Genomic DNA, 25,560 nt, shown 5'->3' with positions numbered 1-25,560 from the left:
ATTTGGCAAGGTTTTGGTAGCCTCAATCATAAAGAGCTGTGAGCTGTCCTCCACGTCCATTTGGATGACCTGCATAATGAAGACAATGAGATGTGCCCACTGTTGCATGCTGAACAAGAAACTTCAAATCACCACATCACCATTCAGAAGGGGTTCTGAGAAGAGCTTCAAATCAGAGAGGTGAGATAAATGTGGTAGATACCTCAAATGAAACAATAGAAGATACAGCTACAGATCAATCTGAAGGTGCTGCCACTTAAGTTTCATGTCTTGCTTCCTAAGGAGAATGCTGCCCTGAGCTCTTGCCCAGTATGCAAGTTAGATATCAACCCTGCCCTCCATCACCATCAACTCCAGGCCAGGAAGAAATCCAATCTTTTGCTCTGCTTCTTTTAACCTTGCTCAGAAAGGATTTGAGAGAAGGATATGCCATAGCATCAATGTCCTCATCAATCTGGCTTGTGACATAGAAACTTGGCTGTATCTTGCCCATTCCCCACGTGGTGTAGACATATTTGAACATGTATTCAGCAACTTTCCTCCTAGAATCATAATCTGTTCCAGACAGCACAGCTGAGACACTTCAACTATTGCACCAAATGGATACTAGAACCATGCTCCATCCTGAAATACTGCCCTTTCCACATCCATCTGCATCAGTTTATCTAAGACACAACACCGCTTTTTTATTCTACAGGTAAGACAAAATCATATCAAAACTCCACAAAGCCATTTAAGCACCTATTTAGCTCAAGAGGAATTAAGAGCCTCACTGCATATACTGGATCTGAGCTAAAATCCCTTTCCCAGATACTCCCAACACCATCTCCAGTTAACATGCCAAGATGATGCTTGTCAGTAGGACAGCTGAGGCATGACCTTTGTGTCAGCAGTGCTATTACCAAATAGGCCTTTTGGAAATCATTTTGTAGAGTTGCAATTTCAAGCTCTGGGAGGCCAAAATCACTTACACAGTCTACTTCAGATAATCTAATTAAATACTGTTATCAGATGAATTATCCTCTGAACAATAATTATGATTAAGAGGCTACATACCCACTCCGTAGAGAGAGCTAGCAATAATGAATCAATGTTATTTCTCTAAAGGTCAGTTTTGATGATATTTTGACATGTAGAAACTGTCCAAACACAGTCAATACAAAGAGGTTTCTTTGCTATATGGTGACCTCCTGAACCCAGCTGGAGAAGCTTAGCATTTCCCACACATTCCTATGGCTTAGTATTTCACATACATTTTGGGGAGGTACTACTGAAGGTGGGTAAGGATACCACAATTCAGGTCTTTCAGGTTTGCTGCAGGCAATAGGAGGGTTGATGCAACTGATCTTTTCCATGGAATATGAGAGGGAAGATGCTCTGGAAGACACAATTTCCCCTACTTCCTCTTTGACACCAACACAGGTAAGGTAGTCTCACCAAAGACAATCCACTCCACCATGAATCAGCCCTGGTCCATCCTTCCCAGACATCCTACCACTTCTGCTTGTGAGAATGCTGACAGATGACTAGAAAATAGACTAAGCCCAGAAGGCCATGGTTCTTCCTTAATTTGAAACCACACCACAGACCTACAATGATTTACAGGCTATAAGCCAAACCACTCTGACTCTTCCTGGCCATTCTCCCAATGGCCTGCTCCAAAAAAAACCACACTCCAAAGTTCTCCTCACAGCCTAATGCGTCGCATTCCAGCCACGGAAGAAGTGGATCTCACCCGCGCAGGTTTATGCACATCACATTTCCTATTTAACTCCTCACATATTGTTTTTCATCAATCTGTAGATTTCTTTTGTCAGTAGTAATTAGAGTGGAACATTTCCTTCCCCAGGGTGTAGTTCTGTAGCATAATGCTTTTCCCTAATAGAGGAGGGGGGAGATACAGAATGCGGTGATCTGGGGTCTGAACATACGTCCACGAAATGGCAAGCTAATGAGTTAATGTCTGGGTAGAAAGCGGGGAGGGAATATGGAGAAAGCCAGAGGGTGGCTGTCTGTGAAATGGATCTCTCTTCTAGCCTCAAGTATAATGCTCTGGATACAGCAATTACTGCAAGCTGTTCCACAGACCAGATAAACAATGAATCAAAGCCAGGCTAGTGGTATCAGAACTCATGCATGAGGAAGATGCATTATAGAGCATAGTTTCAATTATTGTATTTGCCAGCTCCACTTGTGAATTCACCAGCTATGATAAATGTTATCATCCTGTTGTTTGCTCTACATTTCTCAAAGTGAACTAAAAGACAACTCATCTTGGAACTGTGAATATTAATTACCAATAAAATTGAAACATTAATCTTTCCCCCGCCACCCCCTTTTTTTTCCCAGGCTGTTGTGGGTGTTAATGCATGGCAGCACTCCTTACACTCGCAGAAAGCAAGGTGAAGGAGGGCTTTGGGATATTTATTAATTACAATATTCGCAGAAGGAGAGACAAATGAAGGCTGAAGGCTCCAGGGATACAATTTCCAGCCTAAAATTAGCAGGCAGCTTTGAATGACGGGAATCCATAACACAAAATACAGCTGCATAAATTATACAGGTTGACTGTTGTTTTTAGGTCTTATTACTCTCCCTTAGGTTTAGGAAACATGGTGAGCAGCAGTTGGAGACACTGACACGGTATCTAATAGTAAATAGAACATTTTTCAGTTTCAGTAAAAGGACACAAATCAGGATTCATTGCATTGCACCAAATCAATTGGCTTCAGAGGAAGGCCCTGCCACAGCAGGCTTTAGATAAGGAATGAGTTTGCTTATGTCCTACTGAGCTCTTGCACTTGGGAGCACCAGGAATAGGAAATAGCATCATTAACATAACACATCCCAGAGATCAGCACTGCTCAGGAGGGACTGGCTGAATAAAATCTTGGTTTCAATGGAGGTGGCAGCAAAAACCTGATTGGAGAATCAGGAACTCCACGAATCTCCTTATCAGCAGCAGTCAGTGGAACACTGGTGTTGGCCTGGACTGAGAAGAGGACAGTCAATCTCCCAGACTGATTCTACACAGATGAAAGCGCTAACAGTTCTTCAGCATCATCTCACAGCAGTTTCAACTGGAAATAACAAAACTAGTTCTGCTGTTGAGAACAATTTCTTTTTTCCCAATTTTTTTTTGCCTTCTTACTACTTTTTTGGGTGAATATTCCTTTACCATATTCATTATATGCACCTTAAATAACTGAAAACTGCATTTTAGCAAAGAGTCCCATCAGTTTTTCTTGGGTTTAATTCAGCTTCTGAGCTCAGATTAACTAGCATAGGAGTCCCAGGGCACCTGCCATCTGTAATCAATTTCTCTGTGTCCAATGTCATTATTCCATTTGTTTCAATTTTGGTGAATCGTTATGATGGCTATTCCTTTTCAAATGCTTTATCTTGCTGAAGTACCCAAAATAAAGTTTTATATCAGAGTTCGATGACAGGCAGACTGGCCAGAAAGGCAATATTTCCTTTTTCAGTTCTCCAAGTGTTACATATCTTTGGCTGATGGAAGTAGCAGTGGTGTGATTCTCATTGTAATTTGTGCAATACTCCAGTCAGTAATAGTGTCTTGCTGAAATATGCATGAAAAAGTCCATAACATTAGTGTAATGGACACACTCCAACACATCTCTCTCATCCCGCTTCCTCATAAAGATTTTCAATGACTGTCTTAATTAGATCCTAATATGAACAGAAATATTACATAAAGTTAAATGAGGACATAAACTTCAGCTAAAAGCCACTTCCACCCAATCCCCTGCCCTCTGGTCTGTACACACCAAATAGCTCTGGAACATTTTTGTTCTCCACCTTGGTTCCACTGACTGCCTTTTTTTTTTTTTTTTAAGCTTTCAGCAACAAATCAAGCTTTTTTTTCTGTAATAAAAACTTTCAAATCTGTCAGAGAAAACAAGGAATTACTTTGCTTAGGTCTGATTCACAATAATCTTGATTACTGCCCTGGCATTTCATTGATTAAACCACTAGGAAAGTAATGAGAAAATGTACAATACAGTAGATTAATTTGGTTACTTCTCTCTTTTCTTTTTCTTTTCTTTTTTCTTTTTTTTGTGATGTCTAGTTTGTCCTAATGAGCTGTTACAGAGGAGTTCAAACAGAAGGCGATTGCTGAAGGTCACTGTACGTTTCTCCATTCATTACCTAGAAGCTATTTTGGACTCTTGAAGTAGCATCCACACACACTTTCTAAGCTGTCCCATTACAGTCATCCCTGTAAAGCAGATACATGTATAAAGTTCTGGCAAAGCAGTGCCACTTAGATCAGTCAGGATCTCCCTTACACAGTAATGAAGACCAAGTGGAGACTCGTGCCTGCATTGTTCTGTTAAGTTTCCTCTTTCCTTCTCATATCACAGCATGCTCAGTCAAAGCTATTTTGGTGCTTCACTGATCAAACTGATTTTTCCCTTTGATGATAATATGAAATATGATAGGATAATAGGGTTGTTATATAATCAAAGTCGACAGCAGGGAGCTAAATTTGTGTTGTTTTGATGAAGAGCACGTTAGTGTGACATAAATAGACTAATCTGATTTATTATTATTATTTCTAATGCTTAATAATAGAGAAGGGTAGGGGAAATGAGACTCTGGGGAATGAGAGTGCATCACAAAGTGATAGCAGACATTAGGATGTCTAGTCATAAGCAGCACCACTACTACCTGCTTCTAGCTGAGTTTCAAAGGAGTGAGTAGCGAGCAAGAGAAGTTGTTCTGAAAGAAATAGTGTCTTAAATGGAATAAAACAAATCAGATACTAGAGAAAATATTCTGTGAAAAGCAGTGTTGTGGGAAGAAAACTGTTATTCATACAGGGCAATAAGGAGTCACAGATGGAATCGACAAAAGTCAACTCACCTTTCACTGACTGATTTTTCATGTCTAACTGAAAAGCTGGGATTAACCTGGGATGAAAGCTTCCCTTTTATGATGATGTCTGTTCCAGTTCCAGACAGACCAAGTCAGTATTCACACATCAGTCAAAAGCCACGAAAATGACTAAAGAGAGAGACATATTTTGCCTGGTGTACTGATGTTTACAGTGTGATGTCTACTGAGTTCTTGTGCCTCTGGCTGCTCACAAAGCAAAGTCCTGCAGGAGTCTCCTTGTAAAGGAAAGAGTTTCCATGCCACTTCAAAATCCTATGTGTAACAAAAGAACAGACTGGACAGAACTTTGGGCTCTTCAGTCAGAAAATAAAAATAAAAAAACATATTTGAAAATCCCAGAACTTTATACAAGGAATGCAGATACATTCAAGCAAAACACTTTCCCACATACACACTCATTACAGCTTTTAGACTTAAAAGTATGGCTATGGACATCTACTCTGGCTCGTTCATATCAACATACACAGATTTCTTCAACTACTTCTATAAACTTCAACTAAGCTAAAGCAGAGCTATTATAAAGCCACTGAGTTTTAATGTAAAGAGTCTAAGTGGCAGATAACCCACGACATGCTGAGGTAAGTTTCTCCCCTGGTTAAATACCCCATGTATTAAAATTTACTCTTCATATGTGGTTCCAGAGGGAAGATTTAGTAACAAATCAAATAATGTATGTGAAGTTTTGAACATGATTTACAGGACATTTAAAGACTATTTTTACATGCGGCAGAAATAGCGATTTCTTCTTAAAGGAAAAGAGAAAAAAGGTTAACCAATGTTTTATAAGATGAAACTGCTTTTTTTCTGTTTAAAGGTTTCACTAAAAGTCCTGTTACAAAAATTCTCCTTTGCCAGGTAGACAGAATTCCACCTGACACATGATATAGACGTCTAAATTCCAGGCATTTGTTTTCTTATCTCCATAGCAGCAAAAAAGATCTGCATTTATTTGCACTTCAGGGATGACACAGGCAAAGATGAAGCAAGTGAATTTGGAGAGCACTGTGAACCCCGTGGGCTACTCTCACAGGAACCAGCTTCTAGGTAGCAAACACTAGAGGGGGTTTAACACATCCTGAAACTGCTTTTTTAGGTATGTTTGCTTCAATCCTTTTGCCATGAGCATTTGCCTCAGGACACGGTACTGGCAGCGCAGCATTAATGCCCCCAGCATGCCCCACACATTACTCTGAAAAAGTCCATCCTCATCGATCCTCATTAAGAATCCTAAGATGTTTCTTCACTAACCTTAATGGAGGATTTCATTCCACAGCAATTTCTAAGCCCAAAGGAAGCTGCATAGAGGAGTCAAAGTCATGGATAACTTGCTTTTCATTTACTTGTTGAAAGGCAGACGTGAAGAACATGAACGTATTTGATAGTTAATAATTTAAAGCCAAGTAGAAGAGAATAGAGGAGGAATGACAATCCTTATTTCTCCCTATTAATGCTCCTTATAGGTTCCTCTTTGAAAGGATATCAACATCCATCAGCACACAGAGCTCAGAGCTGTGCACACACCATCTAGTTTTAAGGGTAAAAAAAAGGATTATTGCTTTTACACTGAGAGCACGAAATGGTAGAATCGGCAGGAAGTGATTAGTGCCAAAAAGAGATGGGGTTTGTATGGCAAATTAACACAGAAAGCAATTCAAAAGATAGAATTAAATCAGAGACAAAGGTGCAGGTTTATAAAACTCCCAGTCCTACCCTTGTAAAATCAAAGATAAATCTCCAAAAGCACTAAATCCCATGTAATCATTGCAAATTCCTATTGTCTTAAAGGGGAGCTGGATTAGGCCTCTAATTCAGTTCTATAAAGTCTGTTTGGTCCAGATGAACAACCGAGAGATGGACAATGTCCAAGGAACAGCTCTACAAACATGGTCTCAACATCCTCCACCACAACTTGCCAAGGCAACCACCCCCACTGTTACCCTCCAAACACTAGAGTAAAGCTATTTTTGCCCATTACTGCTAAATGCATTTTGCCTTTGCCTAGCAAAAAAAGCAATGTCACATCTAATCTCACAAGTTCCCAGTGAGCCAAACACAAGATACTGTCCCTTGAATTCTTCCTGAGACCAACAAAGCCTATCCATTATTTACAAATCAAAAGCATTTAGAGACAATCATCTTCAGTTTTTATTTAAAACAAGGAATGCCCTGTCACTATTATATAAGAAAAAATATACATCCTCCTATTTATACCCATCTTAACCAAGCATTCCAAAAAATATAATTCCTATTCATGCAGGTAATTGCTGCACAAAATAATAATAATAATAATAATAATAATAATAATAATAATAATAATAATAATAATACTAATAATAATAATAATTTATAAATAAAATTAAAATAACAAAATACACTCTTTTGTTCCAACAATTCTCCCAATTTATCTTAAAAATTCCACTTTCAAATTGTTGGAACAGTTGAAAATTTTAAAATTAAATATAGTTAAATCAATAGGATTATTTGCTTTTGATTATTAATTCCATTGCTAGTTTTTCTTGTGTTTTATTATGCATACCAGTTTTACAAAGTGCATGCTTTATTTTTTTTTTTTTAATTTTGAACTGGCAAGCTAAAATGATCCATCTTTTCCTGCCTTTTTTAAATGTTAATACAATCTAAAATCTAGCATTAAAAAATTTTTCATGATACATCTGGTATATTGACTGCTTATGGCGCATGCTCGTCTTGGCAAAAAAAACCCAAAACAAATTGGCTCCCCTCCCACCCTCCCTGTTCCTTTTTGGAAGCAATCTAAAAAGCAGGCTGGAACACAATTGCTTCAAGGGCAAAAAAAAAAAAAATAATACCTGATGCTTTAATTTTTGTCACATGGCACTAGTTGTGGAATTGCACACACACACACGCACACACCCGACACACACGCAAAGCACACACCCACGCTGCAACCTGCTCGTGAGGAAAAAAGTTTTTTAGGTCAGGAGTGCCAGTGGCACATGAAGGCTCCCAGCTGTGTGTGCAACTTTGGATTTGGTACCCACTTCACGTCACCTTGAATCCTCTGACATCCACCGAGGGGGTAATGTAAGGCATACTTTGCTGGAACAGTAATAATCCATGCTTCATGCTCAAGAGCTGAGTCTCAGAGGAGGATTGGCTTGCTCTGCTCCCTTTGGCCTCACTCTGTCTCACTCAAGGAACAAAAAAACCCAAAACAACAGAGAAGAACTGGGGAAAACAAGGAAAGCAAAAGACAAATCCCTTTAAATGGACTTTCGCCGTTTCATCAGCCTGTGGTTATCTGTAAAGCTGTGCAACCCAGGTGAGATGGAGCTGACAGGAGATGGGAAAAGGCTGTTTTTTAATGTGCTTGGCGAGATCTCCTCTATCTTGTAAGAGATGGAGTGAAAGTACTGGGGGTTCAGCTTTGAGCTGAAAGAATTTTGGTGGGACACCACCCGGCTGGTGTACTCGTGGGACCTGTAACACATGCAGGAACAAACTGACTGAAGGTCTGTTACTTCGGCCTTGTACCGTGGCCGACCATGCTGGGAGTCCTCTTGGATGTGGATAATCATGCTGTTGCGGTTCCCTGCCAGGGACGCCCGTTCCTCAGCATCCCGCCTCTCATCCTCACTGTTCATGGTCAAGAACCTGAGAACAACCAGATTTAGAAATGCCCCAATGACTGTCAACCCCACTAGAATGTACATAAAGCTAAAAGCCACGTAGAGAGGCTTCTTTTGAAGGGCCCCTTTGGTCTGCAGGGCCACATAGTCTCCAAACCCTATCGTAGTCAATGTTATAAAGCAGTAATAGTAAGCATGGAAAAAGCTCCATTCCTCATACTGGGAAAAGGCTGCTGCTCCAATGCAGAGTGTCCCCATGCAGGAGAAGAAACCCACAGTGACCATGTTTTCCATGGAGACCTCGGTGCTCCTCATCCCACAGCACTTTTTGATGCGTTTCAAGAGGTACTTGACAAAGGTGTTCATGCGCTCGCCCAGGCTCTGGAACATGACGAGTGTCAGTGGGATCCCCAGGACCGCGTAGAACATGCAAAAGGCCTTCCCCGCATCCGTCCCTGGGGCAGCATGTCCGTAACCTGGGAGGGGGGATGAAAACACAGCACAGTCAGCAAGGCAGGTGATGACTACAGTTCCCCCTTCACACAAGCCACGTGAATCACAGAGGCTCTGATGCCACAGCCAGATCCAAAGCTACAGGAACACTGCAGTCACACGATCTTCTGATACCTCCTCCCCCACATCCTGTGTCTGAAGTAAATAAGACACAACAAAGTTGTTCACACAGAAATGGGAAAGAGGAAAGAATGGGCAATCCCTCCTACCTCAAACAATGTTCAATCTCCTAAACATGATTATATCACATTAATTCACTGAAGAAGTTTCATGTCCGTCCTGTATCACATGCAATAGTGGAAAATTTGGAAATAGATGGACTTTCCCGTTGTGTTTTTGAGAGTAGTTGCCCTGTCCCAAAGTCAGAGTACACTCATGGCATTCAAGTTCTGTGTCTGCTGATAGTGTGGAATTACGACATCCACAGATGCACGAACCAAATAAATTCCTTTTCAAACTCTTCCATACTGAATAAGCCTTTCTCCTTGACATCTTATGAAAGTCATTGCTGGAACACCATAGGAGTTTAGGGATTTAATGTTTTTTCTGTCTTTCATTACTGAAGAATAAACAACTTATCAGCTTTTTCCATAGTTTTGCAGCTTTGACAGAATTGCAAAGGCAATTTCACCAGGATGTTAAACTAATCCAGGAAAGAGGATGTACCACATTTTACAGCATAGTTTACTGATGACAAAATCATAGCTAAGTCTTTATTCTAAAACAAACCATAAATGGGGGTCTGTTTTGAAATCATAATTTCACTTTTTCATATCACACTGCTTTAAAAATCTACATTCCTTATAGCTGAGGTTCTGAGGTATGGTACCAAAGTCTCCAAAATGGGATGGCTGGGACCTACCTGGTCATGGTATGTGTTGACCATATGGGTACCACTATCTAGAGTCCCTCTAAAGTCTGTGAGTAGAAATAATGTACTTCAAAAAGGCAGCTCCTCTTGTGTACACAGAAGTGTCTAAAACAGTCAATAAGTTATTCTCCATAGACAACTATTTCTCTACAATCATAGTAATAGAAATCTTGGGACAGAACTGAATTCAAGATTAATATATCTAATATAATATATTTGCTGCTCTGAATTTGTCTAATCCTTTTTTGAAACAGTTGACACTGCATACTTCCTCAATCTCCTGTGGCAACAAATTCCAGAAGTTCACTATATGCAATGTAAAAAAGGTATTTTATAATTTCAAGCAGATCTCCTTGTTTCAGCTAATGCCCCTTAGTTCCAGTACTGAAGTCCTACATCTACCTTATCTACCACAGCCATTTCAACTCATATAGCAGAAGTCACATTCCCTGGAACATTTCAATGTCCTTGTCTGGATCTTCTGTAGCTCTACCACATCATTTTTGAGTTCAGGAACCAGAACCCTGCATACCCCTCATGATGTGGATGCACCACAGAGTCTGCAGTTTTAACTAGAACTAAAACATGAACACAAGGATTTAACCTTCAAAATGTAAAGCAACAGGGGACAAGGAAAATAAAACAAGAAAGTCAGACAAGAATTCCCTCCAAAAAGCAACAGGTATTTCCGTAGCTCAGTTGCTAGTTGTTGACAGAAGGCTGGGATGTAAAAATGAATTTATAAAAGAAGCACAGAACTCAAAATAGGAGGTTCTTTTTTCAGGTTACAAAAGAAAGAGATTCACCTGTTGTATTGAGCCAGGTAGCCTGTTCATCATGAAAAGCAGTTTCCAAATTACCTGGAAAGGGTCTTCAATAGATTGATGATGGGTTAGTTCTACCTGACTGTCCCTCAATAAAGCCTATAATTGCCTCTCATTACTAAGACCAGCTTTTGAACTACAGGGGTGTTAATTAAACCAGGAACATCTTCCCATTTTATAGCTTTAGTTACAGATGATAAAGAGAAGGAAAGCTTCAGAAAATGTGATTTTCCAGATGGTTGCAGAGATAGCAGTTGGTGGAAACAAGTTTCACTTTGGGTTCTAAAAAAATTATTGGAGTGAAAAAAGATTTCTTTTGATATCACTATATCCTTCTCATTAAAGATATCCCCAGAGACACTTTAGGGAGATTATAAAACATTAATATTATATGCTTATACACTATCTCACAGTTGAATTTCTAAGATTTGTCACAGACTTCGTAATTATATATCCGATAAGACAGGAATATATCCATATCCCTGTGTTACAGATGGGGAAGCACAGACACCAGCAGGCTTTAATTTCCCTCCAATTCACATAGGTAGACAGAATATCCAGAAATTTTGATTTCTATTCTGCCCCAAGTCATTCTCACTTTCCCTAATATCAGATGAATGTCTTTTTTACTGTTTTCTCACCATGAATCTGGGGTGAAGAAAGGACTTTATTCATGAAGCTGGAATAGACTTTACAAATAGATTCATGTAAGAGGATCAGAGTCACATCTTTCTCCTATACAACACAGTTTTAAGGAATAGGCACCTTACTCATCTCATTCAACTCTCTGAAATAAGGGAATACAAGAGAAAATACATCAAAGAAAGACTCAACTCTCCGTTACTTAAGCATTACAGAATCTATCCAGCAGTATACAGAGTAACTCATGGAAAGCAAACTGCGGCAGTGAATGCTCTCTGCAATTCAGTAAATTTCAAAACTAGAACGAATCACTGTTTTCTTAACATCAGAAACTGCCTCTGGAAAAAATGGGAAGGCTGGTAACCGCCAGAGGAAGAGGGGTACAAGGGATCATTAACACTAGGAAAGGACACAGTTCATGGGGTCAGTCTCCAAGTAGCTGGGTTTTACTTGCGTCAAGTAAAGGCAGAAGCAACTGCCTTGGAAGCAGATTCCAGCTACCTGAGTTCATCCTAATTTCCTCTGCATGAATGCCCCTGCCCTTTAGCAGAGTATAAAGAGATGACTCTGTGTCATCCATAAGAAACACAAGGTTTAAAGAGAAATGGAAAGGTTAAGTGTGACATAAGGTTTTCTTTCTCTTCTGTGGTGAAGAAGATTGAATAGAAGACCTTAGAATTGAGTATAGGAAATGCATCCCCTGACAAGCTGAGATAATGAGAAAGGTATAGACAGAGTTTTTCATTGGACCACACCTAGGTAAATACTGTCTGTACTACTCTAGTAAGAGTTTGCCAAGGTTCCCACAGTACAGCAGTGTGACCACAGCCGGCAGGTTTGTCTGATATTTAATTAGATGTAATTTGAATGATCAAGGACAGACTAAATTACTATCACCTGGATTGGAGGCAATGTCATTAGTTCTCTCTCTGTCTTTTATAACGCCTCCCAGCTCCTTAGGCCTTCACGACAGAGCTTATCTGGGTTGGCATCAAGAAGAACAGCTTGGCAAGAAGAAATGTCGTGTCTCAGAGTGTTGCTCCAGTTCTGGACTGTGGAGCACCAATACACCACAAAAGCCATCTCTCCCAAGCCATGGAATGGCTGGGACACAGAAATCAAGCAGAACTGCAGGAAGGTATAGGCAAGGGAGAAAAAGAATCAGACTATAAGGGCTGACACCAAATGGGTACTCTGTTGGGGTCTTCCCTGCCTTTGATTTTTCCAGGCCTTGTCCATTCTCTGATGGAAAACTCTTAAAGATTCTGACCCACTCAACCTTCTTCAAAGCTTATTTTTCCATGGTGCCTTTTAGACAAGACACAGAGTGAAACTCCTCATTACAATCTCCATGAGGTCCACTTGGAGGGACAACCCCAACAGCTTTCTCTTTCTTGTAAAGGGACATTGTGCTGGTGTACCAGCCCACTACCAGAATGTGCAGAGGAACACAGTGCACAGGTACCCTGAATCCAACATTGACCACAAGCAGATGGCTGAGGAAGAGTATAAGAATAGTATATATACACGTGACTTTTTCCCCATAAATTCATATACCCAGCTTCATTATTTGGTGCTCAGGGATTTCCTAAGTCAGACAAGGTTTGGCTGATTTTAGTAACACACGATGGATTTCTCTTCCATGAGTTTGGGCATTGGCCCTTCAACATGTATGAACCTCCTGCACCTGCAACATCCTGTGGCAAGAAGGTTCATAGATCAACCATGTGTTCTTTGAAACATCTGCCATTGCTTCTTTACTTCTCTTTCATTACTATCAACTGATGGCAATGTTATCTCCTCCTCTATGGAAGAAACCAGGAACAGTCATTCCCCTTCTTTGTGCCATTCATGATTTTATAGACATTTTATCAACAAATATGCTGTGCTGTATTCAGGCCCTAAGCAAGTATCCCTGGCACTCTGTAGCCTCATGTGGACAGACCAGCTTGCTTAGATCTACATCAGTGATCTTTGCACCACACTCAGCTGCAGGGTACAGACAGGTCCGCAACATCTGCCTTGTCCTCCAACATAGATTCTCTGGAATAACACTCTGCTTCTGGGGCAAAAAGGGTCTTGATAAACAATTTCATGCTACTGCAATGATGTAGACTGCCCAGAATAAGTCAATCCATAACAAAAATAAAATATAATGGGAAAAAATTTGGAATACTTTCAGTGTGTTGCATCTACACAGTAACCATCTCCAGCACTGCAAGGCAGTATATACTCCAGAAAACCAAACTGACCTGAAGTCCTGCCAGGGGAGGTTTAGGTTAGATACTAGAGAAAACTACTTCATGAAAAGGGACGTATAGCATTGGAACAGATTGCCCAGGGAAGTGGTGGAATATCAAAAAAAAATGTGGATGTGGCACTTGAGGACATGGTTTAATGTCTTCAAGTGGTGCTGGGTTGACAGTTGAACTTCATGATCTTAAAAGTCTTTTCCAACCTTAACAATTCTATGATTCTGAGGATGAATTCCACTACCAACCCATGATGCCTCACTCTGAAATCATTAGCACAGTTCCCATTATGGCTTCACCGTGGAATAACCAGCACTGTCCCAGACAAAGCCCATGCCTGATCTACCCATGGAGGTTGACATTGGCCAGGGACAACTGCAACTAAGCACCACACTGGAAAAGTACATGTGTTTAGCTGTTACTGGCCTTCTCCATGACATCTCTCTTGGCCTCTGTGTCTTACAAAACACAGGTCCTGCTCTGCTTAGCAGCATAGATGGAGCCTGAGTGGGTTTTCTGAGTGTTTATCTACATTGAGCTCTGTCAGGGATTGAGAGAGGTTTGTTTCTAAATGTGCATTGCTACCAGGCCAAATACATAGTCAGTGTTAAAAAATAAAAATTAAAAGTGGCAGTGGTAAGTTAGTTATTGGTCACACTCAGGCCAGTGTGTAGCTGCAGAGCAGCCAAGTCTCATTCACATTCTCATTCAATGTACAACAGGTCTTAGATATCTTGAATCTCAGAGCAATGCTCTGTGTTATTCATGAGGGATGCTTTATTTCTCTTAGGAGGAGGTTTCTTCCCTCATTTATCTACGCATCATTCATCCCCGTGATGGACATCTAGGCCTGACAACAGTCTCCGGAAATAAATTAACTTCTCGATCCCTGTGACTCAAACCCTTCTTACTCATGCTGGCAGCAGCCCTGGCTGGGAGATAATGAAGAGAGGATAATGGCACCTGTTATTTAGATGGGCAAGCATAATTCAGATTAAAACATCTTCCTGATGTCACACACTTCACTTCAGAGGTTCATCTACGTCAGAGAAACCGCCACAAAGATCAGAGCTGTCTCTCTGCTGGATTTGCTTCTTGTGCTTTCAGGGAGAAGAAACAACATGGCCTTTGTGGTGCAGATGAAAGAGGTTTCAGTAGGGATGAGGGAAATACTTCATCTAACTAACTGGTAGTAACTCATTTACCAGGACAACAGCTTTCTCCTGTAAGGAAATCAAGAGTGCATCATGGATGCTGCTGTTACCTGGGCGAAAGCTGCTGTGTAACTACACCAGTCTCCTGGCACGTGAGCACTGCTGACGGCTCCCTCTTCTCCCTCCCATATGTCTGGTCTCTCCTCAGATCCTGCTGCCTTTTTCTTCAAACATCTCCAGGACCTCCTTTTTCTTTCATTCCCTTGTCAGTTGATTTCACTGCAGCACATCAGCTGAACCATCTCTCTGAGTTTTGCACATCCCCTTCCATCCTCAAAAACATCTTCCCCTTCCATGCTCAATAGACAGTCTCTAATGTCAGGAAAAAGCATGTTCCCTACAGGAACACACAGCACTAGAGGATAATATCATCCCTTGTTGTGGAGACAGGGACAACATGGGAGAGGAAAAATGATGTGCCCCAGGTGCAACCTCAAATCCTAAATCCCTCAACAAGATCAGCACAGCCTCTCATCCTGCTTCATCTGCAGCCACCACGCATTATCTCCTTTGTTATGGAACCTGAACCTCCCTTTCTGGAGCATTACTCATGGCAATTTTTTTCCCATAGCTTCTCTTCCAGACACACCAACTTGCAGTAAACACCAACATGATGAATGCTGTGCATCACCCAAACTGCCTGTTGGCATAAATTCCCACCCCTGACCATTATCAGATGTGGCAAAACCATGTTCCACTGAAAGATTCGACTGCAAGAAAAGTACCAGGAGTGCTTGGACAACTGCTTAAGAACACAGTCCTGAATTGTTACAGCCTTGTTGGAGAAAGAACTGAGGCTGCCTGGTGTGTCAGCTATTTGTGCAGTCATCTTGGGGGTGTAGCTTGGGAAGACAATATGTTTACCACACATCTGAATTATAGGGATCCAAAGGCAGCAATTTAGCGAAACATGGCCATGTTCACTTCTGATTCAGGGTATAAGTTGGGACTTCAGGTTTGGCTGGTTTCAGCTGGGGATCACATACAATACAGTCAGGCATTCCCTGCAAGGAGTTGACCTCCTTGAGGAGATTTCCTTTGGATTCTCACAGGCAAATAATGTGTCCCAGGCCCAGTGAGGCTCTCAGCAAGGTCACATTCGTGGGACAAGTTGTAGAACTGTGTTTCAGAAATTCTCAGGCTGCTTAGACTGAACTTTCCTCCTCTTTCCCTGCCTGGACTTCACTGCTAATATGTACAGGGGATGGCCTCTCCTCTTCCCTCTTGGATGCCTACATGGGGAGTTGAGGACAGAAATCTAATCAGTTCATTGAGGCAGAGTAGTTGGAAGTGCTGCTTATTCAGTCACACAGCTGTCAGAGGCTTGTGCCCAGGCAGTTCCACACTCTCCCAGGTGAAGAAACCTGGGGTCTTCCTTGCTTCCCCTGGAAAATATCTTGTAGTCCTCCTGAACTTAGACCTCAACAGGACACAGCTCCCCCATTTTGAGACCTATTGCTTCTGCCTAATGCAAAAACATAGATTTGGTCACAACATTTGGCCCTTTCAGATACCCACTGGGTTATGGCATTAAGGAATAAGTTTACAAGTTTAAACGAAGACATAAAAAACTTTTATTTTTTTAATTAGTTCTGGGGGTTTTCTCATTTCTCAATAAGGATAAGCCATCTATGTTTATATCTCTGTCCATCTGTCTTTCCTCCACAATAGCTGTGAAGCTGCTCACCAATTTCCACCACTTAGAAGAAGCTGTAATGTGAACTTGATAGTGATCTGTTCTGCTGGGCCTGCCATCTGGCCAGTCTTGAATACACATAAAATGGCCTAAAAATCTACACACATATAGTGCAGACTCAGCTGCAATATGATCAGCTCTTTCTCTGGACAGTTATAGGAAAGAAACAGGGGCTGGAAGTCCTGCAAGGTGGGGTGGGATGTGGAGGTATGGGAGAGAACTGCAGGGATGAGACGTCTCCATCTCCTTGTAAAACAGCATGTGCTGGAATACCTATCTGCCTGCAAGGATGAAGATGAAAATCAGGGTAAATAGAACTGCAGGATGGCTTGGAGTTCACAGGAAACCAGGCCTGACTATTGCTGTTGCTCAAGGAATGACATGTTTCTAGCAAAAGACAGAATTTGAAAATCCTTGCTTAAAAAAAAAATAAAAATTGGAGACTTCTGTGTTTGCCTGTGTTTGTTATCTTCTTTCTTTTGCATGTGAACATTCCCGCCTTTTTTTTCCTGTGTAAAATTTACACTATAAAGAGTTTTACCAAAAAGGTAAATGAGGGGAAAGTGGAAATCTTCAAATGGTCACATGAAATCACAATCTTTCTGCTCATCTATATGACACAGAAGACCTGATTGTCTCAAACCTCCTCTTGTTGAACTTAGCCTCTACTTTGACTGTTTAGATAGGAGATGTTTGCAATCACTGGCAACTCTTTTGAATAAGATGACAGAGCATGTGAGGTAATTTCCACCTGGTGTACCACCTCCCAGGAAATCCAGGATGCCAAAACTTGCCAGTTCATTTTGTCCAGATATAATGTTAACTCAGATCATCCCTGTGACTTCTTCTGTTTCAGAAAAGAGGCTGGAAAGAGAGAAGAAGTTCCTCTCCAGCTCTATAAGGAGACAAGCACTGAAAACAGCAATGATTTGGGATGTGTTTCTAGTGTACCATTTCCTGATTCCTCCCAAAACTAACAGCATCTCTGTGCTGGATTTCCAGTTGAGGAGCCATTGACAGTTGACTTCTGAGTCAATATTTTCCCATGTGCTCTATTTTTGACTGGCCCTACACTCCTTCCCTCCCTTTCCTCCTCTCTGCTTGGTTCTCTGAGTCAATCAGAGGACTGACCTGAGGCTCACATCACATCTAGTCCCAAAACAAATCATGCCCAGAACAAGTTCTCAATCTGAGGAGAATTGTAACAACCACTAGGAAAAGACTTTATCAGGTCATGTTATGCATTCCCAGGGGATGGCATATGATTGTTCCTTACTATATATTCTCCAGGGCTTTGTCCAGTTTTGTTTAAATGATTGAAATAACAGGGTTTTTGCTCTCTCCCTTAGGAAATTATTCCCCTGTCTAGCAGATCCAGCTATTAGGAAGTTCTTTTTTGATACACAGCCTGTATTTTTCTGTGCTGCCTTTTATCACAGTGTTCTTTTATAGCCCTCAATACAACACACCCCATTTTCCTCCATCATTACTCACTCCTTTACACTTCTTGGAGGTAGTCACATCTTCATCCCTTAGTCAACATTAGCTATAAACAGAACTTTTTGGGGCAGAGTCCTGCAGCCAGGAAGTAACAATAGTTGTTTTACAACATATACCTAGATTCAGATTTTGTCTCTGCAGAAACAGCTCCTTATGTGATCACTTTTATTGTGTTTGTCTGAGATCACTCCTGCTCCTCAGAAACTTTCAGGATATTTGCTAGACCTTATCCTTGTCTATCCTTGACTATGGTAGCAGGGTTATCAATTCCCTGGACTGCAAAATATTATCCTTTTTGCATTTGTAGGTGTGACCAGTTATCACTCTAACATTATGTCCTCACTGTACGGCAAACCTTTCCTGATGTTGCCATTTCTTTACATCACAAAGGCTCTTTCTACTCCATGGACATAATTGCATTAAGCATGGTTTTTCCTTAATCCCCTCTATAAATGGCCTTCTCAGGTAGTTTTAGTAGTTTTCTGTAACTGATTTTTGTTGCTCACAGTCTATTGGCAATGATCTGAGACCTCTACATAAGGGGGGAAGATGAAGGACTCACCACCTGCAGAGTTGTCAGGATGATCCAAACAGCCCTCTGAGGGATCAGGGGAAAATACATCAGGAAGAAGTGCAAGGGCTCACACCTTAACAAAAGGCTGAAAAATAATGGGTTTCTTCTATGCTGTGATGACAGAAAAGGGGCAAGAGAAATTTGTGATTTTGCTTTGTTCAAAAGGCTAGTTCTTTTCCAACTATCAGGTCTGAGTCTTCGCAAGGTTAAGAGGATTCTGCTCTCAGCTCTCAGTCTGACACTGCCAGGGCTTGAGAAGTTGGATCTCAACAAAAACCCTGTTAAACAAATGTTACCAAAGGCCAGCACAGAGCAGAGTGACTGAAATCACTAATGACGTAGTAACAATGTCCTCTGAACCTGTGATGTCACCATCCAGTGCAGTTCACAGAGAAATGGTCATAAATCTGCGTAACATCAAATGCTGTCAGAGCTGGTCTGGTAAAACACAGCACACCCAGCAAGAGACACAAGGTGACACTTAGAGAAGTGATTCAGATGTGTTTTCACTGAAGCAATTGCGTTTTGCCTTCTACAACTCTCCCCTCTACACAACTAAGAGACACAGAAGAGCACAGACACCTTGCCATGAGCTTGCTCACATATCTGTTTCAATTTTGTGCTGTATCTACTGCAGATTTTTCCCATGCAGAACTAAAAACCAAGGATATTTTTCAAACTTTTAGAAAATACTAACAGGTTCATGGTATTTTCAGCAGATTCTCCTTTCTGCTATTGAGAAACCAGGACTTTCCTTATCCAAAAGGGCAGCTAAAGGAAGAGTTGTTTATTCCCACTGTGCCTGCTAGAAAAACTTGCCAGCAAATCAGTTATGGGACTCGACTTTACTAAAGCAGATAAAGCTGTGATCTAGACAAAGTTACACAGATATAAAACTACTTCTCCCAGGGTAGTCTCTGTCTTGGCAGGTCAACAGTCAAGTGTGGAAGAACTAAGAATTCTTCTTCCTTCTCCTTTGCTTGTCATTCTCTAACCCTTAAAGACCGCAGTAAGGAATTAGCAGATGGACACAAATTTCCGTGCTTCTAGATCTTTGCAATCATAGACTTCTTTACAGCATTTATTGTACCCTGCTCTGAAGAAAACATCTCCACAAATGTCTTCTGAATCTGGCTGGATGCAGTTTTGGCCAAGGCTATTTTCCCTGCAGACACTCCAATTTTTCAGCAGCTTCATTAATTGAAACCTGGCTTCAGTGATCCAGTGATCCACAAGCCAAAGCAAGTGGAGTCTGTCATAATTTCCCCCATTACATCACATATAGGATGAGCAGTGATTCAACTGGATTTATAGATAGATTTCATCAAATCAGGTACATGTACTACATTAAAAATAAATTTAAAAAATGCTCAAATGATTTGGGCTGAGTCTATTTCTCTTGGTTTTATACCTCCAAAAATTCCTTATGCTTGAAAATTCAAGCTAAAAGAGATTTCTCAATTTTCCTTTACAAATTTTAAGTGTGTTCTGTCAACTGTCTTTGAAAAACGGAAATCATTCTATCAAAACTTCTGTGAAGGAAGAAGTTCAATTATGATTGAGAAAGCATTTTTTGAAGTTGAAACCAAAAAATTAATGGAAATATATTGCCCAACAGTGCTGTCCTGTTTAGTTTTCCATTGAGCCAGCACTAACTTTGAGGCACACTTGTCCTTGCACTCTGAAAGAAGAAGAGCTGAGCTAAAACATGAAGGTCAAAGTTTTGCAACATTGTTCAGGGTTGTCTAGGGGGAGATTTGCTGGAATTGCAGTATCAGGGTAATTACACCTCTGGAGCCAGACCAGCCTAACTCACTGGGATGGAACTTTCAAATGAAGCCACCTCATTCTTTCTTCTGATACCAGTTTTGATCTCACAGAAGAACACACCAGGAGCATGAGACCTTGGTACCTTTCCCCAACACAACAAAAGCAGAGGCATTTCTCATGGGATGTTGTTCCAGCCATCAGAAACTGTTCAAGGAAAGACAGGTGTTTTAGGAATTTGAGCCTAAGAGATATTAAACTCAGAACTTGAGTTAATGTGCATTGAAAATCTCTGTCCTAAAAAGATGGAGATACAACCCGGTTAGGGCTTCCATCTCCTCTCATCAAACTGTAAGGTTGTCCCTAAACTTCCTGCTCTTACTGATAGAAGTCTTCCTATTTTCAATCCAAACCTGTTCATGGTCTGATTCTTTCCATAAAAGGCCTTAGCTCAAACAGCAATCCTCCCAGTTTGTTTTTCCTACTCCCATAGACTAATAAAGATCAGCCTTATCTTACCAACTTGCTTTGGTTTTTTTTTTTCCCCTAGGAGGAATAAACCAGCCTCTGTAGTCTGTTGCATTAGACAGTGTCACTTTCATAGCATTTTGCACCCTTCCAGCTTGAATTCAATTTTCTTATTACATCAACAACCCAAATTTAGATATAGAACCACAGAAATTCAATGCTGCATTTACACAGACTTTGAATAGTATTTCATGCAATTTTAGACAGATGTTGTATAAAGCACTGACACAAAACCTGAAATGAAGTACTGCATCTCAAACCTACCTGTCCTTGGTACGTAGCTAAAAATCCATGGGATCTTATTTTGTCTCCCACTGATGAAAATAGAGTAATTTTTCTTGGTTTCTATGGACTCACAGCACTGTAACTCAAGTACACATGAGCTCATGATTTAACCAGAGACAAGCAGTTGAGCTAAGCTCCATGTTAGCATTAAACAGATGGATGCTAAAAAGAAGCTTTCCATATACTGCAAGCATCTCTCCACCAAGTGACCCATGAAAAGCAGGATGGGGTTCATGTGCACTACTGAGTCTTGAAGCTGACAGACACATTCCAGTTAGTTATTCTAAAAGCAGATCAGTTTAATCTCCTCAACACATTTCTAGTGCCCAATAAATCCTTTTGCTAAGATGAATTTGAGATCTTTCACCTCCCCTTTTATTCCTTTACTGTTTACAGTCATCTACCTTTTCCCCATCAGCCCCGATAAGCACACCAACAGTCAAGATTACAGGAGGCAGTAGAGTGAGGCACCATTTAATGCATCTGACTGGGCATAATCAGAGCCATCCATCACTTCAGTTTTCTATTCTCAGCCAACAGGAATAGTCAAACTGAGTTGGAAGTAATGGAAGTCACTTAGCAAAACTTCTTCTAACTCCTCACCATTTATTTTTGCTGAGTGGAAAACAGTGATCTACTATATTATTTTATTATCATAACTGCTGTTTTTCATTCTATTTCATCACTGAACTCCTCCATACAAGGTAGCTCAACAAATTAGACTGACAAAATACTTCATGTGACATTTCTGAGCAGTCATAACCATCATTTGCACAGTTTATATACCTGTAAACCTCTATTGTCATCCAAGACCCTGCAGTGGCAGGGGCCATATAAATGACACATGAGATGGTCCCTGACTATTCATAATTCTGGTCTGACACAGGGAATTATCATCTGCACTTTCTAAACATGGATACCAGAGTGATAGAGGGCCTAGTCATGAAGAATACAGATCAGACTAAGACTAAGACTGATATCCCCCCTCCTAAAAGGGCCTTGTAGTGAGAGAAGTTATTAGTCTATTCAACAACAGAGAAAACCCATTAGGAGGGTTATTTCATAAAATCACAGAATGGTTTGGGTTAGAAGGGACTGTAAAAATCACCCAGTTCCAAACTCCTGCCATGGGCAGGGGATATTCCACCAGACCAGGTGGAACACCCTGGTGGAACACCCTGGTGGAACACCCTGGTGGAACAGGTTGCTTAGGGCCATGTCGAACCTGGCCTTCAACTCTTCCAGGGATGGGGTAACCATAACTTCTCTGGGTAACCTGTTCCAGTGCCTTCCCACCCTCACAGTGGAAAATGTCTTCCTAATACCTAGTTTAAGTCTACCCTCTTTCAGTTTAAAGCCCTTCCTCCCTGTCCTATTTGAAACTTCTTTGAACAAAACCCTGGCTAACATCCTCCAGAACTATTCCTGTCATGATTTAAGTTTCTGTTTCAGCTTCACTTGCAAGTTTAGAAGCTTATATAAATAAGGAGCAACACAGCTGAGGGTCCACTGGAGTTCCTACCTATAAAACATAAGGACCCTCCACTGCAGTATTTCTCCCATGTATGTCCTGTAATTACAGTGGGACTTATTTATCATCTCACACTCCTCAGTCTGAGATCAGAGTTGCAAACACACACTCAGTTTTGGACTCTCAGTAAGGGTACTAACTCAGTTTTGTGGAAGTTAAGTTTCCTGAACCACACATTTCTGGGAATCAGAATATATAATCATGTGGTGTGTTGACCTTGGCTGGCCACAAAGTTGGTCCCTCATTTCCCCTCCATCAACAGGACAGGGGGAAAAAGTAGGACTGAAAAATCTGTGGCTTGAGATGAGGACAATTTGATTGCTCGACAGTTACCATCAAAAACACACTCAACTTGGCAAAGACTAATTTAATTTATTGCCAATTACTATCAGATGGGACAGTGAGAAAAAAAGACAAAACTAAAAACCCCTCTCTCTACTTCTTCCTTCTTCCCATTCTCAACTTCAGTCCTTCATTGTCAACTTTCTCTTTCCTCCTCCCCTCCCCATTTGGCACAGGGGGTGGAATGGGGGTTGTGGTCAGTCCATAACACTTCATCTCTGCCACTCCTTCTTCCTTACACTCCCCTGACCCAGCATGGGGCCCCTCCTGCAGGACATAGTCCTTACCAAACTGCTCCAACATGGGTCCTTCCCACAGGCTGCAGTTCTTCAAGAACTGCTACAGTGTGGATCCTTCACATGGGGTGCAGTCCTTCAGGAACAGACTTCTCCAATGTGGGTCCCCCATGGGCCACAGGTCCTGCCAGCAAACCTGCTCCAGCATGGGCTCCTCTCCATGAGCTTCCATTCCTGTCAGGAGTCTGCTCCTGTGTGTGTTTGCCAAGGGCTGCAGCTTCCTTCAGGGCAAATCCTTCTGTTCCAGCATGAGGTTCTCCAAAGTCTTCAGGGTGGATTATCTGCTCTGGCCTGGTCCTCCACGGGCTGCAGGTGGATCTCTGCTCCACCACAGACCTCGATGGGCTGCAGGGGCAGAGCTGCCTCACCATGGGCTGCACCATGGGCTGCAGGGGAGTCTCGGCTCTGATGCCTGGAGCATCTCCTCCTCCTCCTTCTCCACTGACCTGAGTGCCTGCAGAGCTGTTCCTCTCACATATTCTCACTCCTTTTTCACAGAGGAGTTTGTTTTACCCTTTCTTACCCTTTATTAAATATTTTTATCTTTTCCTGAATATATCAAAGGTGTGTCACCAGCACTGCTGATGGGCTCAGCTTTGGCCATGGTGGGTCCTTCTTGGAACTGGCTGGAGCTGACTCTGTCCAACCTGGGGGTAGTTTCCAGTGTTTTCTCACAGAAGCCACCCCTGCAGCCCGTGGCTAGCAAAACCTTGCTACATAAACCAAATATAGATCAATAACTATTTTATATTTGCTTGCTTGGTCGCTTATAGGTCTTAGAAGTAACAACTTCACTTCCAGACCTGCTCCTTAATTTGCTGATGGATCTTATTTGCCTTTCAAAACCATAAGCAGTTTGATAGAGCTGTTGTCAGCAGCTTCAAGTGCTCACACTAAGGCTGAAGCTGTTCCTGAGTCCTGAAGACTTCTGACTTCCTGGCTGTGTAGCAACAGCAGCATTATAAACCTGGCAATGTTTCACTTATCTCTGCAGAGGACTGGATCTCAGCTTCAAAGAACCTGTCCCAGGAAGAAGACTCCAGTAAACACCAGCTCATCTACTGTGCAACCAAGTTGCTTTTCTTACCAGGCAGATAGGTGGCACATGGCCTAAAGACAGAGGCTGAAAATGTCCTTCAAAAAACCAAAAAAATATTTTGACTACACGGAATCTCAGATAGACTTCTGTACTCACAGGCCTAATTCTCTCATCAGTTCCTTTCAATTTCATTTCCACACCCTCTTCCTTTTGTTGGCCATATCCATTCCTCTTCTTTGCCTACTCCATCTATACATCACACCCATGTCGTTCTCGTGTCTTCACCCTAGTTGTTTTCATTTGCTGTTATTGCCCTTTTTTTGATTCTATTTTCCTCCTCTACCTCGCCCACTTTCTTTCATTCCCATCTGCTGTCTTCTTCATTCTCTTCTATCTTAACTATGGCAAACACCTGCCTCCACAGGCAATGCCCAATATTTAAGAGAATTTTGTTGCCTGTAACCACCCTGTGCAACAGGTCTCCTATGATAATTGCCAACTATGAACCATCAGCCTTATCTTTGCCATCAAGAATAATTCTGGCACGGGGCATTATAAAATTAGCCCTTCTTGGCAAAGCTACTGGCCTTTATTTTCCACAAGGACACAATTAAATGGTATTTGTGCAGTCAGGCTACAGCAAAGCTAAGAGGAGACAGATATCAGGAAGTTATTGGCTAGATCAAGCATTCAAATACATTATATAATGTTTCAGAGGTAATACAGGCAAAACTAAACCTCTCAGGCACTTTGCCTCCTTCTCTCCCTCCCCATCCAAGCTGTGGGGAAGGACATGTAATAATAGCAAATTAAGAAAGTCACTACCAGATCTCCAGATTTTGGGTTTGCTCAGGAGGTTACTTGTGCCACATCACGTTAACTCAGTGAGGACTCCAGAGCACATACACAGCTTGTGGTCTTTCCTAATTAAATACACACACATACACACACACACACACACACACACACATTGGAATCAGAGGTCTTTCCTCACCCCAGGGCTGGATCTTTGGCTCATATCAGTCAGCAGAATTCCCTGAGGAGCTATTTTGATTTATATTGGCTAAAATTCCAGCCAGCCCCAGAGCCTCTGTGCATACAAGAGGATATGTTGCCATAACTGGTGAGTATCTGAGCTTAACGAAGCCTTGCTCACAC

At 41.4% G+C, this 25,560-nt stretch overlaps 1 protein-coding gene across 1 annotated transcript in view; it reads right to left on the bottom strand.

Moving 5' to 3' along the window:
• Positions 1-7,753: 7,753 nt before the first annotated feature.
• KCNK9 (potassium two pore domain channel subfamily K member 9) overlaps positions 7,754-25,560 on the bottom strand; it is an 84,544-nt gene continuing 66,737 nt past the window's right edge. Inside the window, 1 exon segment of the mRNA XM_008933284.3 lies at positions 7,754-9,004. Coding sequence (XP_008931532.1) covers positions 8,163-9,004 — 842 coding nt within the window. The 3' untranslated portion in view covers positions 7,754-8,162.

The sequence above is a fragment of the Manacus vitellinus genome, unplaced genomic scaffold (genome assembly GCF_001715985.3).
Source record: "Manacus vitellinus isolate BGI_N305 unplaced genomic scaffold, ASM171598v3 scaffold_1_pilon, whole genome shotgun sequence".
NCBI classification, from domain to species: Eukaryota; Metazoa; Chordata; class Aves; order Passeriformes; family Pipridae; genus Manacus; species Manacus vitellinus.
Note: the sequence above shows the minus strand (reverse complement) of the source record. Positions and strands in the feature narration are given on the sequence as shown.